Source organism: Delphinus delphis, chromosome 7 (genome assembly GCF_949987515.2).
Source record: "Delphinus delphis chromosome 7, mDelDel1.2, whole genome shotgun sequence".
Taxonomy (NCBI): domain Eukaryota; kingdom Metazoa; phylum Chordata; class Mammalia; order Artiodactyla; family Delphinidae; genus Delphinus; species Delphinus delphis.
Window position 1 is genome coordinate 51,747,701 of NC_082689.1, and position 17,003 is coordinate 51,764,703.

At 38.4% G+C, this 17,003-nt stretch overlaps 1 protein-coding gene across 3 annotated transcripts in view; it reads left to right on the plus strand.

Moving 5' to 3' along the window:
* Positions 1-17,003, plus strand: part of CERKL (CERK like autophagy regulator) — a 147,323-nt gene that overhangs the window by 128,329 nt on the left and 1,991 nt on the right. For 2 of the 3 annotated variants that reach the window (XM_060016492.1, XM_060016493.1), the window contains 6 exons: positions 4,421-4,495; positions 5,487-5,664; positions 5,744-5,803; positions 6,384-6,409; positions 6,505-6,613; positions 10,618-10,714. In XM_060016492.1, the coding sequence (XP_059872475.1) occupies positions 4,421-4,495; positions 5,487-5,664; positions 5,744-5,803; positions 6,384-6,409; positions 6,505-6,613; positions 10,618-10,714 (545 nt within the window). Of the gene's footprint in view, positions 1-4,420; positions 4,496-5,486; positions 5,665-5,743; positions 5,804-6,383; positions 6,410-6,504; positions 6,614-7,506; positions 8,519-10,617; positions 10,715-17,003 lie in introns of those variants that run through there. The other variant, XM_060016494.1, reaches the window with a different exon arrangement.

Here is a 17,003-nt window from a genome sequence, read left to right on the forward strand (position 1 = left end):
TACAAGAAAAGCGGAAACAATTACAGTTGACCCTTGAACAATTTACAGTTGGCCCTCCTTTCCTCTGCATCCTCGAATTCAACCATCCGGAGACCATGAAGTACTGTAGTAATTACAACTGAAAAATATCCATGTCTAAGTGGACCCACTCAGTTCAAACCTGTGTTCAAGGGTCAACTGTATTCTTTCCTATGAAAATAGAAGACACATGGTTACACATGGTTGAAAAAAAAGCAACATTCTATCCATTTGATGACCAGAGTCATTTAGTATGAATTTCAGTATATTTAGTATTGTTAATTGACAAAGAGCAAAAGACACACCAATGCCCTTCTAGAGAAAAAAGTCTTTCATAAAAATAAGAATTTAAAAGGAGAGGGATATTGGGGTATATCCTGATGATTGTAAAAACCTGTTAAGAAAAATCTGTGAGAAAGACCCCCTTAGGTACAAGAGAACAAAATGCATCAACTCAAAACGATGCATTTGGGCTGCACTCTGACCTTTCTGTGTCACTTTAGAAGTGCCGTCTGTAATGGTGGAAATTTCCCAACATTTCCTTCTGTACAGAGTGGATGTGCTTAGGTCACTGTTTCTCTTCCTTAGTACTTACACCCCTGAAGTCACTCATTCACTGCTCTGCATCAAAAGTGGAAAGATGGGTGTCCCCATGGATCTTCATTTGACATAAAGTGAATAGCTAGCTAGAAAAACTGGTGGTTATGCTTACATTTTTAATACGTAACTCAGATGTTATAAAGGAACAGCATTGAGTTTTATTATCATTTATACTTTTTTTATATACATTATACTTTTTAAGCATATTTCTGATTTTGAAAGCATTTTTTAGATACAGTGGATATGTAGAAATGCCATTGGAACACTTTTTGTTTAGAAGATACAGCCTGTTGCCAAAACTTTAGTGGTTGTATAGAGTTCTAGGAGGAGGAAGTCATGTGCAGGATGTATTTAATATGAGGACTCTATGTCTGGTCAGGGCTTTGATAATGAATGGGAACACGAGCTAGGCAGGAAGTTTCTAAGCTAACGCAGAAGAGAGTCTGCCTTTGAAGCCATTTGCCTCCTGGAGAGAGACACCCAGAGGGAGAGTGTTTAGTAAATTACTCCACTGAGCCAACAGACTAAGCCGCTGAATTATGGTCAGACTCAGATGGATCAGATGTGGGGAAGCCTGTATTTGAACTGCTGGCCATTAGCAACGGTGTTTGTTGCTATGGGAACTGGTGCTAAGGAACTATACAGAGAGATTCCGATTAAGGGGATGAGGGGGAGGATAGGGAAAAAAGCCAGAGAGGACATAAAAATAAAAAAGCAATCCAGTTGTTGTAAAACAAGGCTCAATCCACATACTGATGACTGGGAACCATATATTTCTATAGCATTCACATAAATAAATTCATGCTTTCCAATTAATTTGAGGAGAATAAAATATTGCCAAGGGACTGTTAATTTCTGTGATATTTCAGGCAAAGAACCAAAGTGTAGGTGCAGTTTTCATGAGAATTTTAGATATGCTTGACTAGGAAGTCATTACATCACATTTATCTGTTTGGATGTGGGAGACATTAATGGCCTTATGAATATTCATGATGTCTGGTTAATTAAGTAAATTGTTCTGCAGAAGTGCTTGCACTTCCAAGGACAATTTTTTTTTCTTTTTGCCTCTGTAGTCTCTGCCTGGTTCTTCTACCAGTCATGCTTTACATGAGCTGCTACTTCTGTCCTTACTCATTGGATGTGGCACATTTTAGCAGGTTTGGGGTGGCGGTGGTGAGCAGAGTTGCTGGTAGTGTTAAGAAAAATAACTTTTCAGGCTAATTAAAATGTTTACCTTGAGGTAGAACATTTATAGCTTTTGTGAGAATGCTAAAATTACATAGTTTTTATTTATGTGAGCAGCATGTTCTTTTGGCATGTAGATATCTTTTTGGTTGGATCCCATTTTGTTTCTGGAAATTGTACTCTTTTAGATTATTCAAACAAAAATATGGAGCAATCTATAGTTTTATAATTTTACATCTACTTTCTTCATGAACTCTCCTTTTAAATTCAGAGTGTTAAAAACGTTCTTAAGGATTAAGGTACAGGTCAAGCAGAGTAGAAGATGACTGAGATGATTTTCTGATTTCTGGTCATGTCTGTCATCACTGCCAAGTTCAGTGGAATTAAAGAAAAGTGGCAAAGTTGCAAAGCCTGAGAAGACATAGAAATAAAAAAGCAATGAAATAAAAATTCTAAGAGGATTTGTACTTTGGCATACTTAGCATACTTCAAACTCACAGGGAATGAATGGTCTTTATTTTCTTGAGCCATGATATGTGTCATTCTCTATTGCACATGACAACATTACATTTTGTTTTTTAATAGTCTTTCTAGAGGAATGCTTTTATGGTCTACTCTTAATTAACCATGGTAATGGAGGAAATGTGTTTCATGGAGTACTGTAATCCATCGATAATCTTAAATATCTCACTCTAATTATGCGGCCTCCTCCAAAACCTTTACCATAAATCCGATTGGGAAGCAAAATTGATTTGTTTTTGCTTTTTCCCCCCACCCATTCCAAGTTAATTAGTATTAGACAGCCAAAGGGCAGGCTGTAGAGGGTCAAAGAATAACTGGAAAAACCTAGGTAATTGACTCCTGGTAAAGATCCACTGAGGAACCGGTTTCTGGATCACTTTTTCTCAGACCTTAGGGTGCATACAAATCACCTGGAGAACTTGCTAAGACACGGGCACGGGGGCCCCACTCCCAGATACTCCCTTTCCATTGGTTGGAGGTGGAACCCAGAAATTTCCCGTTTTTTTTTTTTTTTTTTTTTTTGCGGTACGCGGGCCTCTCACTGTCGTGGCCTCTCCCGTTGCGGAGCACAGGCTCCGGACGCGCAGGCTCAGCGGCCGTAGCTCACGGGCCCAGCCGCTCCGCGACATGTGGGATCTTCCCGGACCGGGGCACGAACCCGTGTCCCCTGCATCGGCAGGCAGACTCTCAACCACTGCGCCACCAGGGAAGCCCCAGAAATTTCCCTTTTTAACAAGCTCGCAAGTAATGTTGATGCCGCTGATCCTCGAACCATACGTTCTGGAGGAGGGCCTCTCCATATGCATAACCTGAGGATCTTATAAAATGCAGACTATGCCTCCTTAGGTCTGGAGTGGGGCCTGAGAGTCAAGAGTGTAATAAACACGGAGGTGTGGCCATTGCTGCTGGGCTGTGGGACATATTCTGAGTAACAAGGGTCAGAACATAAAGTACTGTTCGATGAATCAGTTAAAACCAGTTTACCAATTGGTTAAGGGGGACATTTCTTTGCATTGGTTTCACTAGAGGTCTGGAAATCATGAATGCTTAGATAGGTACCTCACGATGACTATTGTTTTAATGACAGTCTTGCTTGATAATGGCTTCATTGACTCAGCTTCTCCAGATGAGCAGCCCAAGCATAATACATCTGTTCAAAGTGACACAAACCGAAGGGATTACATATGACCACACAGGAAAGGTCCTGATTAGCTAGCCTTTGCATTGGTAGCGATTGTACACAGTACATCCATGCTTTCACAGTTCTTGGCTGTTACTGGACTTAAATCAAGAAAAATGTAGCTTCTTAATTTTAAATGCTTTTTACCTCCTGGGAATGGCAGTGGCTAGCTGGTATTTTCCCCTTCGAAACCAGGCCTTTACCCGAAGATCTCAGACACACACAAATGTTACAGGGGCCTGACTTGAGAAAGCTCTTTCTCTTTGTAGGCTGGTGGGAAAAATTCATGTGGATCTTAAATAATCTTAGTGATTATGGAAAACAGAAACCTATAATGTCTCAATACAGATTCTCAAACTATGGCAAATACCATGGGATGAAGAGTTTTCTTCATCTGGGGTACCATTTTTCAGATAATAGAAGGGATCTCCATTTGGTTGAGAGCTTTAAAATGTATTTAAAGCATATCTTTTGTACTTTATAGTGATTCTATACTTTTTTCTTAGTTATTATTTGGCTTTTTTGTGTTTATGCATTTGTCTGCTTTCCAGAGCCATCCTTCTGCTGTTGGTGCGCATTTTGGTAAAGAAGCCCGTTTATTAAAGTTGAATGGAGCAGATTTTGATATAACTAGCACTTTTTCAGGTAGAAAACAGACATTCATGATGGAAGAAGCTGTGAGCAAGTAGATACTATAACTTGTTTCCTAATTTTTAAGTTATTTAAAGATTAAATAATAATTGAGTAGCCATTCAGTGTGCATCTATGATGTGAACAAAAACTTATACACTTATACACTTCCACTTAATTTTTCATTTGAACATTACATAGTGACATCTCTATAAAGTAGGAGCAAATGGTTAATTTAAAATGTTTGCTATACTGATCATACATGTTTTAAATTTGATTTGGCAGGATCTACTAATGTATTGGCACATTCTCTTCATGGAATTTCTCATGTGGTAACTGCAACTTTGCACATTATAATGGGTAAGAATTCTTCCAAAGAAGTTTATGTTTTATAAGGAAGTTTCTATTTATATAAGGAAGGCTATTTTATATCCTTCAGGCTTGTCTAAGACAGATTCTTTATCTCTCAAAGCAGGGAAATGTCTGACTAAAAACCAAAAGTCAGTTAGGCAAAGCTTCACTATTGTGACTGCTGATTTTTTCAGAATACAGGTGCACTAAAGAGTAGTAAGTGAAGTTTTACTATAATCTTGATAGAAAATAATAGAATAATGTTCAAGATCACAATTTGATAACCAGGTCAAGAAAATCCATGCATACTGATGAAATATATCAGGTACTGTTGTTTGACTACCAAAACTCTAGGACTAGTTATTAAAAGAAAAAAAAAAGCACAAGAAAAAAACTTTTAGCCAGTGTACTTCCACTAGACCTTTTATTATCTCAACTGATATAAAGCATGTAAGCTCTAACAAATGCAAATCTGTTAAATCTGAGTTTACTCTGCACATGTACTTCAACTTCACTTCCTCAGCCATGCTTTGTTTAAAATAGCAGTAAGCTGCACCATTTACCACTTTGTGTCTCTTCCCTTGGTACCTGAAAACGTTATAAATGGGGCTTCCCTGGTGGCGCAGTGGTTGAGAGTCCGCCTGCCGATGCAGGGGACACGGGTTCGTGCCCCGGTCCGGGAAGATCCCACATGCCGCGGAGCGGCTGGGCCCGTGAGCCATGGCCGCTGAGCCTGCGCGTCCAGAGCCTGTGCTCCGCAACGGGAGAGGCCACACAGTGAGAGGCCCGTGTACCGCAAAAAAAAAAAAAAAAAAGTTATAAATGGCAATTGCAGTAATTGTAGGTAGTGAGAGTGGAAGAGAAAATAGGATATTATGGTATAAAGTAGCCTGACATCTTCTTCTTCTCTGAGTAAATAACTATGCTCTCCTATGTTTGCCATTTTGACACCTGGCTCTACTTACTTGCTGACTGACTAATGCTCAATATAACATTCAAGGGCACATACAACCGGTCGATGTCTGCACCTTCAGCACCACTGGCAAGTTTCTTCGCTTTGGGTTCTCAGCTATGTTTGGCTTTGGTGGAAGAGCTTTGGCTCTGGCAGAAAAACATCGATGGATGTCCCCTAACCAACGTATGGATTTTGCTGTCATTAAGGCACTGGCAAAACTTAAGTAAGTCTTTTTTTCTTAACCCCCAAATTTCATATCCCAGAGTCAATGAGTGCTAATAACAAATTTCATTATATTTTAGGCCAGAGGAATGTGAAATATCATTTTTACCAGTTAACGACCCTCAGGATTTAGGAGAAAGGTAAGTGAGCAGCTCAAAGTAATACAGGAGTCTGTATCTTTCTTTGAAGCATAAAACTGTTTGATATAAACAGTTTATTAGACTTGTGATCTTTGGTTGTTCTTCTATCGTATTAGTGAAGAATATAGAATCATGGGGTCCTACAGATGCTATTAGGCCACGTAGTTTGGCATCTGTCTTCAGAAACAACTATTCACTCCATCCATCCATCCATCCGTCCATTCAATATCTGTTTATTAAAGTACCTGCTGTATGCCAGACACCTTGGATAAAATATGCCTACAAACAAACGAACAAAATCCATAGTTTCTGCCCTCATGAGAATTTCTAATGTGGAACAAAAATATTACTCAAAGCCACACAAAGGAAGTGCTCTAGTCTTAAAAGAAATTTTGAAAATCATTGTTACTGATGAATCAATGAATCAACAACTAATGCAGTGACAGAATTGTTCACATATTTTTACTTACTGCTGAATCTAATATATATAATGTTGGGTTCTCTAATCATCTCATGTTTAATAGATGCTATTTCTTCGTGTGTGATGTGATGTTTCTTTGTCTTGTTTTCTTACTTTTAGGAGGGCACAGGGATCTCTGAAATCTGGTGAGTATGAAGTTACCTCCTTGAGAACTGAGCAGGGCTCTATTGACATTTTGATCTGGTGGGGGAAAGTAACCAATCCCTTCCGTTACCTTTAGACTGTAATGATCAGTGGCAAATGATCCAGGGTCAGTTCTTGAATGTCAGCATTATGGCAATTCCATGCCTGTGTTCAGTGGCACCTAGAGGCTTGGCACCTAATACCAGGTTAGTAAGCGTTTTTATTGAATCATTGATACTTTTCATTCATTCATTTATTTATTTTTGGCTGAGTTGGGTCTTTGTTGCTGCGCGCGGGCTTTCTCTAGTTGCGGTGAGCGGGGGCTACTCTTCGTTGGGGTGTGCAGGCTTCTCTTGTACGCAGGTTTCAGCAGTTGTGGCTCGTGGGCTCTAGAGTGCAGTCTCAGTAGTTGTGGTGCATGGGCTTAGTTGCTCTGCAGCATGTGGGATCTTCCCAGGCCAGGGCTCGAACCCGTGTCCCCTGCATTGATAGGTGGATTCTTAACCACTGTGCCACCAGGGAAGCCCCATTGAAACTTTTCTATAAACCACATTTATCTTTCAGAATACCCTGCTAACTCTTGGCTAACTAGAATATTATCAAGAGGTCATTTCTGAGTTGATTTTAAGGGATTTGTCTTCAGAGTAGGCTGAGAGTAACTGTTATGCTGGAAAAATGATAATTTACTCTGATATTTAATATCACTGAGGCTAAAATAATATTCCTTGGGTTTTATTGACATGATCTTATTGTGTTATTTTATGTCTACTTTGCTTTATTTATTTATTTACCAGTCATTGAGAATATTATATTTAATTCTGGTATTCCTTATGCACACCTCTGCCTTTCGATTTTAGTGCAGACGTATACAACCTTAGCAGGAATAGCATGTATGTGTGTATGATACTTTTAGTCAAAGGAAACATTTTAGTTATATTTAGTGTGAATTGTGGTACATCGGAATCTACTGCCCACATTTTCATGAGACATTTTATATATCATTTTATCCACAAGCTATAGCTATTCCATCTCTTGCACATCCTTTTCATGTAGTTGTCCATCATTGGTCTGAAAATATATTTCTCTTGCGTTTCTGTAGGGCATAGAAGAAAGGTGATGAATGTTGCATAATGTCGTCACCGCTAGATTTTCCCCAGAAGTGGAATAAAAGAATGACTTTTGTATGTACTTTGGCAATTCATAACATCATTTTAATGATTAGTTTCAACTTCCCTGCAAAATATTTAATCTGAAGGATTAACAATTGGTAAAGGGGTTGATTTAAAATGTTTTCCTTGGCAATTGATAGGAAGGTAAGAAAGAGGGAAATATCCAAAGTTAGAGAAGAAGAGAAACTTTTTTTTTTTTTTTTTTTTTTTTGCGGTACGTGGCCTCTCACTGTTGTGGCCTCTCCCATTGCGGAGCACAGGCTCCGGACGCGCAGGCTCAGTGGCCATGGCTCACGGGCCCAGCCACTCTGCGGCATGTGGGATCTTCCCGGACCGGGGCACGAACCTGTGTCCCCTGCATCGGCAGGAAGACTCTCAACCACTGCGCCACCAGGGAAGCCCGAGAAACTATTTTAAAAATCAGATGTCAGAGTCTCATTAATTATCTCTAGTGCTGGAGCTTGTGTGGTTTAGAAATTGAGGCTGATTGTTTCCTCCCCATACCCTCAGAAACCCTAGATAGCTGTGCATCTCCCTAGTGTAGTTTCCCCTATGAAAAGTGAAGATCTGGCTGGCTGACTAGAGCTGCATTCTCCAGGACTCGACACAATGCTGCTCTAGCCCTACGCCATCTCTGACTCTCGTGTTTGCTCGAGGACCTTCGTGGGAAGTAGTCCTGCTCTTCTGGGAGCAGTCGATTCATGCCTCCTTCCAAGCTGCTCCAGTCATTTTCCAGCTGGCCTGGAATTCCACTGCTTACTCTCCAGGTTCCATCTGCATTGATGAATTTTTCAGAGGAGGATGATTAGTTAGAGATGTCTTCTGTGGATTGTAAGCAAACATGCCATTTTTTTAAAGGCCTTTACATCAGAGCCTCAGCTGACCAAGGTATTCAAAAATTTAGCTTCTGGGTGATTCAGCAAAATTGCAAAGGAGTTTCAACTTCCACCTTTATTTTTTCACAGGAAAGTATAATTTACTTCAAAATACCTCAGTGTGAGTTGCTATCTAGGAACTAATTTTTTTATATTCGAATTTTTCTAAGATTATATGCATTAATGTAAGGAAAATATTTAGAACAGTGCCAGGCACATAGCTTGTGTTTCAATTACTAATAAGTATTGAAACGTAGACACGTGAAATGCTTTTCATATTTACCAGTAAAAACTAAGTAATTAAAAAAAATCAAGAATGCACAAAACACTAATGTTTTGGTACTATTTTTTTTTTACGTCTTTATAGGAGTATAATTGCTTTACAATGGTGTGTTAGTTTCTGCTTTATAACAAAGTGAATCAGTTATACATATACATATGTTCCCATATCTCTTCCCTCTTGCGTCTCCCTCCCTCCCACCCTCCCTATCCCACCCCTCTAGGTGGTCACAAAGCACAGAGCTGATCTCCCTGTGTTATATGGCTGCTTCCCACTAGCTGTCTATTTTACATTTGGTAGTGTATATACGTCCATGCCACTCTCTCACTTTGTCACAGATTACCCTTCCCACTCCCCATATCCTCAAGTCCATTCTCTAGTAGGTCTGCATCTTTATTCCTGTCTTACCCCTAGGCTCTTCATGACATTTTTTTTTTCTTAGATTCCATATATATGTGTTAGCATACGGTATTTGTCTTTCTCTTTCTGACTTACTTCACTGTGTATGACAGACTCTAGGTCCATCCACCTCACTACAAATAACTCATTTTCATTTCTTTTTATGGCTGAGTAATATTCCATTGTATATATGTGCCACATCTTCTTTATCCATTCATCTGTCGATGGACACTTAGGTTGCTTCCATGTCCTGGCTATTGTAAATAGAGCTGCAGTGAACATTGTGGTACATGACTCTTTTTGAATTATGGTTTTCTCAGGGTATATGCCCAGTAGTGGGATTGCTGGGTCATATGGTAGTTCTATTTGTAGTTTTTAAAGGAACCTCCATACTGTTCTCCATAGTGGCTGTACCAATTCACATTCCCACCAGCAGTGTAAGAGTGTTCCCTTTTCTCCACACGCTCTCCAGCATTTATTGTTTCTAGATTTTTTGCTGTTTTGGTACTGTTTATTTCCAGTTGGGAAGAGGTGACATAATGCGTAAAAGGAATGGTGGACCCTGGATTAAGCGCTCTGGTTCCAGTGATTATTTTGTTTTTCTCTGTCTTTGAACCAATCACTTAAACTTCGGGGCTTCTTTTCCTTCTACGTAAACTGAGTGAATGACTGGGTAATCTCCAAGGTCCCTTACAGCTCTAACCTGAGCTTCCATAAGATTTAAAGAGCTCTTTTTTATGTCGTCATTGTTATTCTTGGAATAACTTTATATTTGCACTGAAACTGAGCCTAGAAGTCATTTGCGCATATTTCTGCAAACTGCCTTCTAAAGCTAGATGCATCTGTGAGTGGCTTTTTGGCACTAAATCACACCTCTAAATTTGCAGCCTCTTATATTGAACTGAAGAGTTATGCAAGATTAAAATGTTCAGTCATTTAACTGAACATGTGTGGTAGCATTTGTTCACTCCAGTTCATCCATCCAAGAGCCTCTGATTTATTTGGTTTCCTATGTCACTTAGACCTGCCCATAAATAAATATTTAAATCACACTTTAGATTTTAAAAAGTGTTGAACTAGTTGTTAGACCATTTGTATTTATTAACTATCGTACAACACATCTTTAAAAAAATACATGGTTTCACACTTAGAATCCCTAAGTAAGTACATTGGATTTCAAATTATGTCTTGATATGTGAATAGGATGCATGATGATTCATTTTTTAAGAAGTGCTTGGTGTCAGTGCTTGGTGAGAAGGAAATCAGTCAGTCGTTTAATAAAACTAATTTGAAAGGCTGTTTCATTTAAAAGACAGCACAGCAAGATATGATTTAATAATTTTAGGTAAATTTAATGTGATGGTGATTTATCTAGCTTGCCTATAACTTCTAGTAAACATTATTTGTTAGGAGGAATGATACAGAGTAGTTTCTGATGTACTCTCTTAATAAATATTTTAATGTTAAATACAAATATTTAATTTCAGATTAAATAATGGAAGCATGGCTCTTATAATTTCACGAAACACTTCTCGACCAGAATTTATAAAACACCTGAAAAGATATGCAAGTGTTAAAAACCAGGTACAGTAAACCATTGAGATTACCTGTGTGCAAAGCAATTAATCATGGGGAGAGAGATGCTGCCGGAGTTGACACCGAGTCCTGCCTTGTAAGAAAGCTTTATTTTCTTCTGAATGCATTAACCTTTCTTTTTTTCAATTTGTTCTTCAAATTCTGAAAAGTATCCACCAGTATTAATACGGATTGGCCTTTTTGAATTGTGGGTTGGTGGTTATACACATTTATGTGTGTGTGTGCAAAGAGAAAATAGAAAATGTAGTGTTACATTGAAATGTGAAGTAAATTAAGGATACAATGACATACTCAGCTGTTCTTCAGAATGAAGAGTAGTGAAATCTGAGATTTTTAGCCTTCTTGATTTTATGGCAGCAGACTCCCTCTAAAGTTATGACCTTTGGATTTTCCTGTTGTTTAAGATCAGCCTACTTACATTGATTGAAATAGATTTGCAGAAACATATTTTAAAATACACTACTTTTATATAGATGTTATTTATTTTATTCTAAACTTAGGATATGTGGTGGTATTTGTAGAGATAGATAAAACTGTATTTCCGTTCTTAAGGGATTTGTTTTAAAGAGAAGCGATGACTGTTATAAGCCATATTCTTTGGGCAGACATTCTGAGCCGGTTATTAGGAAACTGATCCAGAAATATGTGAATTTCTGAAATTATGAATCTTGAAGTACAGAGTATGCATGTAAAACCCTACAGTCTCATACCTTCTTCCAGGTATAAAATTGTGCCTGGATATAGTTGGGGGAGAACAAATGGGGGAAGGAGAGTAAATCCAGCCGGTGACCAGCAGCTGTATCTTTCTTACATAGGTAGCCACTGCAAGGCTGTCATTTGTGCTTCTTTATAATTTTAAACTTTCTCAGGCAGGCTTCATGAAGTTTCAGTTCTCCTCTGCCTACTACATTATTCGATCAATGTTTATTGAGCAACCAGTTGAATGAAATGTTTAGGAAATTATGTCATAAAATTATATACAGGCCTATTTTCTTTAAATATAAATCTCTAAGGAGACAAAGTGGAAAAAAGCTGATATAATGTAGGTTGTAAGACTAACTAATAACTTTATGTGTTTGGGAAAATAGTGATTTATTGATTTTTAAAGGAATGTATGCCTTTTCAGATGTTGCTAATTTTGTTTGCAACTTTACTATTTTTCTTAATCCAAAGCAATACATGTTCATTGGTTTTTCTGTAAGTCAGAAAATAGAAACAAGATAACAATATATATAAAAAGCTCTCAAAATTCTATATTCCAAGAGATAATGAGTGCCATTATGTTGGTATAAACTTTTCCTATTCTTTTTCTATTAAATACATATGAGAACTTAAAGGAGTAATAACCCCAAGGTACTGACCCTGAGAAGCTGTATATTTATTTTAGGGAGGCACGATTGCACAGATTACTTACAGAAGTTCTCTTTTGGAATTGCCTAAGGGGCAAATGTCTTAGGTAATTTTTGTAGACATCCTTTTTTCATTACGAAAGTAGCTTTCTTCTGACTTTAAAAGTAATAGATGCTTACTATAAAAAATAAAGACAAAGACATAGTAGTGAATGTAATTCTGTATCTATAGGAAAGTAAAGTTTTTCAAAAGAAGACCATGTTATGCAAGACATAACCATTTTTCTCAGGTACTCAACCAGTCATATCTTGCTTTTGATACAAAAAAACTATTGCCTGTGTGTGTGTGTGTGTGTGTGTGTGTGGTGGGGGGTGTTCATTAGGCTTAACTGATTGGCTCAGCTCTTTCCAAAAATTCAAGTCCATGCTACTGCTCTGTAGTATTTTGCAAAGAAATTCTAAACTGTTTTGCATAATAGTATATAGTAAGAATAATTGGATTGATTCCCAAGGTGACTGCTTTCAAGCAATGTTAATCTGATACATTTGTTAAAAAATCACAGACATACATATACACATATACATGTGTATGTGTAGTCTCTTTCCTTCATGGTGACATGTTCAAAAATATAAACTTATATAAATTATGTACTATTATAAAGACCAGATAAATATAAGATTATATAATCCACTCTCAATTAGTAGCAGTTCTGGTATCCAAGAAGGGAAATGCGGCACTTCAGCCTAAGGAGAGCAACAGTCTAGGTCTCTGAACCATCTTTCCAGGTTGAACTGAATGTTCGCGTATCTGAACAATTGTAGAATGTACTGAAAACCATCATTTGTAGGTGACGCATCTTGCGTTTCCCATCTCTGTGTGAAATAGATAGAGGTAAAAATTACTCTTCAAGTCTTTTCAACTCCATCCTGTAGCTGGCCTTTGTTTCCTCTGTTCATATTGAAAACATTCCTATGTTTGCTTTGACCCACATTTTTGTTTAGGGGGTTTAAAAACCCTTGTTATTCCCCAGGGATTTGTTTGTAACCTTCTTCTCATGATACCTTTTCCTGGGTGATCTCACTGCTTCCCATTGCTTGAACCACTATCTGAACTTTGCACACTACCAAGGGTTCTCTCTTCCTTTCTGATTTGCAGGACCACTGTGCCTTCCTGTGTGCTGAGAAGGTTATAAAACTCACAGGCATCTTGAGTCCAGCACGTCCACTACTTACCTTATCGCCCTCTTCCTTGATGGTGCTCCTTCTGTGTTTCCCTACAAAGGGCAATGGTACCACTCTCTACCCATCCTGGAGTTACTCTGGATCCCTCTCCCTCATTCCTCACAACCAGTCCACCAATTAATTCAAACCTTAATCCCTTCTTGCTTCCAATAGCCTCCTTCTGATCTTTCTTTTCTCTGGTCTTCCACACTGCATTCTAGAGGGATTTTTCTAAAATACATATCTGATTTATCTCCTGCCTAATTCTTCAGTGTGTTATTGTCATCAGAATGACATCAAATTTCCTCAGTGTGGAATACAAGGCCCCTTGTATTCTAGCCCTTGCCTGTGTCACAGCCTCGCTTCTTGCCATCCTCCCCCAGATTTCTCGTGCTTTGGTCATTGAATTCGTTTTCTCGGGCTGCCATAACAAATACCACAGACTGGGTAGGTTTGGTTTCTCCCAAGACCTGTCTCCTTGGTTTACAGATGGCTGCCTTCTGGCTGTGTCCTCACTTGATCTTTTCTCTGTGCATGCACATTCCTGGGGTCTCTCTGTGTGTCCCAATTTCCTCCTTTTATAAGGACACCAGTCATATTGGATTGGGGCCTACCCTAAAAGACTCATTTAACTTAATCACCTTTTAAAGACCTAATCTCCAAATATGGTTACATTCTGAGGTACAGGGAGTTAGGACTTCAACATATAAATTGGGGAGAGGGGGGACACAATTCAGCCCATAACACCATATGTGTCTATGTTTTAAAATCAAATATAGGCATTAATATACTCTGAAAAATAAATGCCAAAATACCAGTGTTGCCATCAGTATCACACTATGCTTGATCATGGCATATCTCTGTATTCTTGCAAACGTGGTTTCCTCTCTCCAGAGCTTCTCTTTACCTCCAGGCTAATTCTTCTGTGTTAAGACTCAGCTCAAGAGGGCAATTCACCCAATATCCTGAGCCTGTTTGCCTCTTCTCATTTCTCTGTGCTTATACCATCATGGCACTTATATATATATCACAACTTTAATTGTTAACTTCCCTTCCTCATGCCCCAAACACACCCTCACACGTGATATCACGCTCTTGGCTTCCCTAAGTCCCATCTAACAATGTCTGTGGCTTCCTAGGTAATAAATGTGCATGCATGGATGAATGGAGCTTCATTTTGTGAAGTGTGCACATGAAAACTGACGATGTAAGACAATAGACTTACTGGTGATGGCCATCAGTTCCTGAGACTCCTTGGCTTTAGCTGCATGGCTCAAGTCTCTGACCCCTTCATCACATGACATTCTCCCTGAGTGTCTATCTTCACATGGCATTCTCCTCTCTTAACCAGGACATCAGTCATATTGGATTAGGGCCACCCAAATGACCTCATCTTGATTACATTTGCAAAGACCCTATTTCCAAATAAGGTGACAGTCACATGTACTAAGAGTTAGGACTTCTAGATATCTTTACGGGGGACACAATTTAACCCATAATGGGTTATGGGTTAAATGACTCATTTAAAACACATTATTTTGGGACTTCCCTGGTGGCGCAGGGTTAAGACTCCGTGCTCCCAAAGCAGGGGGGCCGGGTTCGATCCCTGGTCAGGGAACTAGATCCCACATGCATGCTGCAACTGAGAATTCACATGCCACAGCTAAGGAGCCTGCCTGCCGCAACTAAGACCCGGCACAACCAAATGAATAAATAAAATTTTAAAAAATGTTTAAAAAAACAACTAAAACACATTATTTTTACAATGAATGAAAAATGTAGAACATTTTACAAGTGCAGTGTGAAGCGTGGCCCCAAACCTTACACCTGAAATGGGAAGTCTAATGCAGTGACTATTAGGCAGTTTTAGAGAGAGCCTTGCTTTTTCCAACAGAGAGTTGCTTGGGGCCTGCTAACCCTGTACTTCAAATAGAACAACTGTTGCCATCATGTAACCCAGTATTATCCACCATGTAACCCATGCATTATTCAGTATAAAGTGTAAGATCTGCTGGACATTGATGTTTCCACATTTGGCAAAATAAGGGTTTTGGGGAAAATAGTTTTCCGGCAACTTTTAAAATTCTGTGCTTCATCAAGGTTTATATGTGAAAGAAGGGAAAAAAACATGTAGATAATATATTTGTGATAAACCTCATGCCATTTATCTGAAAACTGAAATAAATGAGTAGTTGTGCATTTCTACTAAAAAGTTACTTGGCAATCTTACTTATTTCAGAGAATATATATTTTTTCACTATAGTTTCCTTAGGCAAGTAAGAAAAATTTAAATTTTTAAAAATTTTTTTACTGGAGTATAGTTGATTTACTATGTGTTAATTTCTGCTTACAGCAAAGTGATTCAGTTATACATATATATAATATTTTTCATATTTTTTTCCATTATGGTTTATTGCAGGATATTGAATATAGTTCCCCATGCTACACAGTAGGACCTTGTTGTTTATCCATCCTATATATAATAGGTGGCATCTGCTAATCCCAAACTCCCAATCCTTCCCTCCCCTGCCCGCACCTTGGGAACCACAAGTCTGTTCTCTGTGAGTCTGTTTCTGTTTCGTAGGTAAGTTCATTTGTGTTGTATTTTAGATTCCACATATAAGTGATAGCATATGGTATTTGTCTTTCTCTGTCTGGCTTACTTCACTTAGTATGATAATGTCTAGGTTCATCCATGTTGCTGCAAATGGCATTATTTCATTCTTTTTTATGGCTGAGTAATAGTCCATTGTATATATGTACCACATCTTCTTTATCTTTCATCTGTTGTTGGGCATTTAGGTTGTTTCCATGTCTTGGCTACTATAAATAGTGCTGTTTTGAACACTGGGTGCATGTATCTTTTCGAATTAAGGTTTTGTCTGGGTATATGCCCAGGAATGGGATTGCTGGAACATATGGCAACTCTATTTTTAGTTTTTTGAGGAACCTTCATACTGTTTTCCATAGTGGCTGCACCAATTTACATTCCCACCAACAGTGTAGGAGGGCTCCCTTTTCTCCACACCCTCTCCAGCATTTGTTATTTGTAGACTTTTTAATGAGGGCCATTCTGACCAGTGAGGGGTGGCACCTCATTGTAGTTCTGATTTGCATTTCTCTGATGATTAGGAATGATGAGCATCTTTTCATGTGCCGATGGGCCATCTGTATGTCTTCTCTGGAGAAGTGTCTATTTAGATATTCTGCCCACTTTTCGATTTTTTTTGTTGTTGTTGTTATTAAATTGTATGAGCTCTTTGTATATTTTTGAAATTAAGCCCTTGTCAGTCATATCATTTGGAAATATTTTCTTCCATTCCTTAGGTTGTCTTTTAATTTTGATTATGGTTTCCTTTGCTGTGCAAAAGCTTATAAGTGTGATTAGGCCCCATTTGTTTAATTTTGATTTTATTTCTATTGCCTTGGGAGACTGATCTAAGAAAACATTGGTATGATTTATGTCAGAGAATGTTTTGCCTATATTCTCTTCTAGGGGTTTTATGGTGTCATGTCTTATATGTAAGTCTTTAAGCCATTTTGAGTTCGTTTTTGTCTATGATGTGAGGGAATGTTCTAACTTCATTGATTTTCATGTGGCTGTCCAATTTTCCCAACACCACTTGCTGAAAAGACTGTCTTTTCCCCATTGTATATTCTTCCCTCCTTTGTCAAAGATTAAATTGTCCATAGGTGTGTGGGCTTAT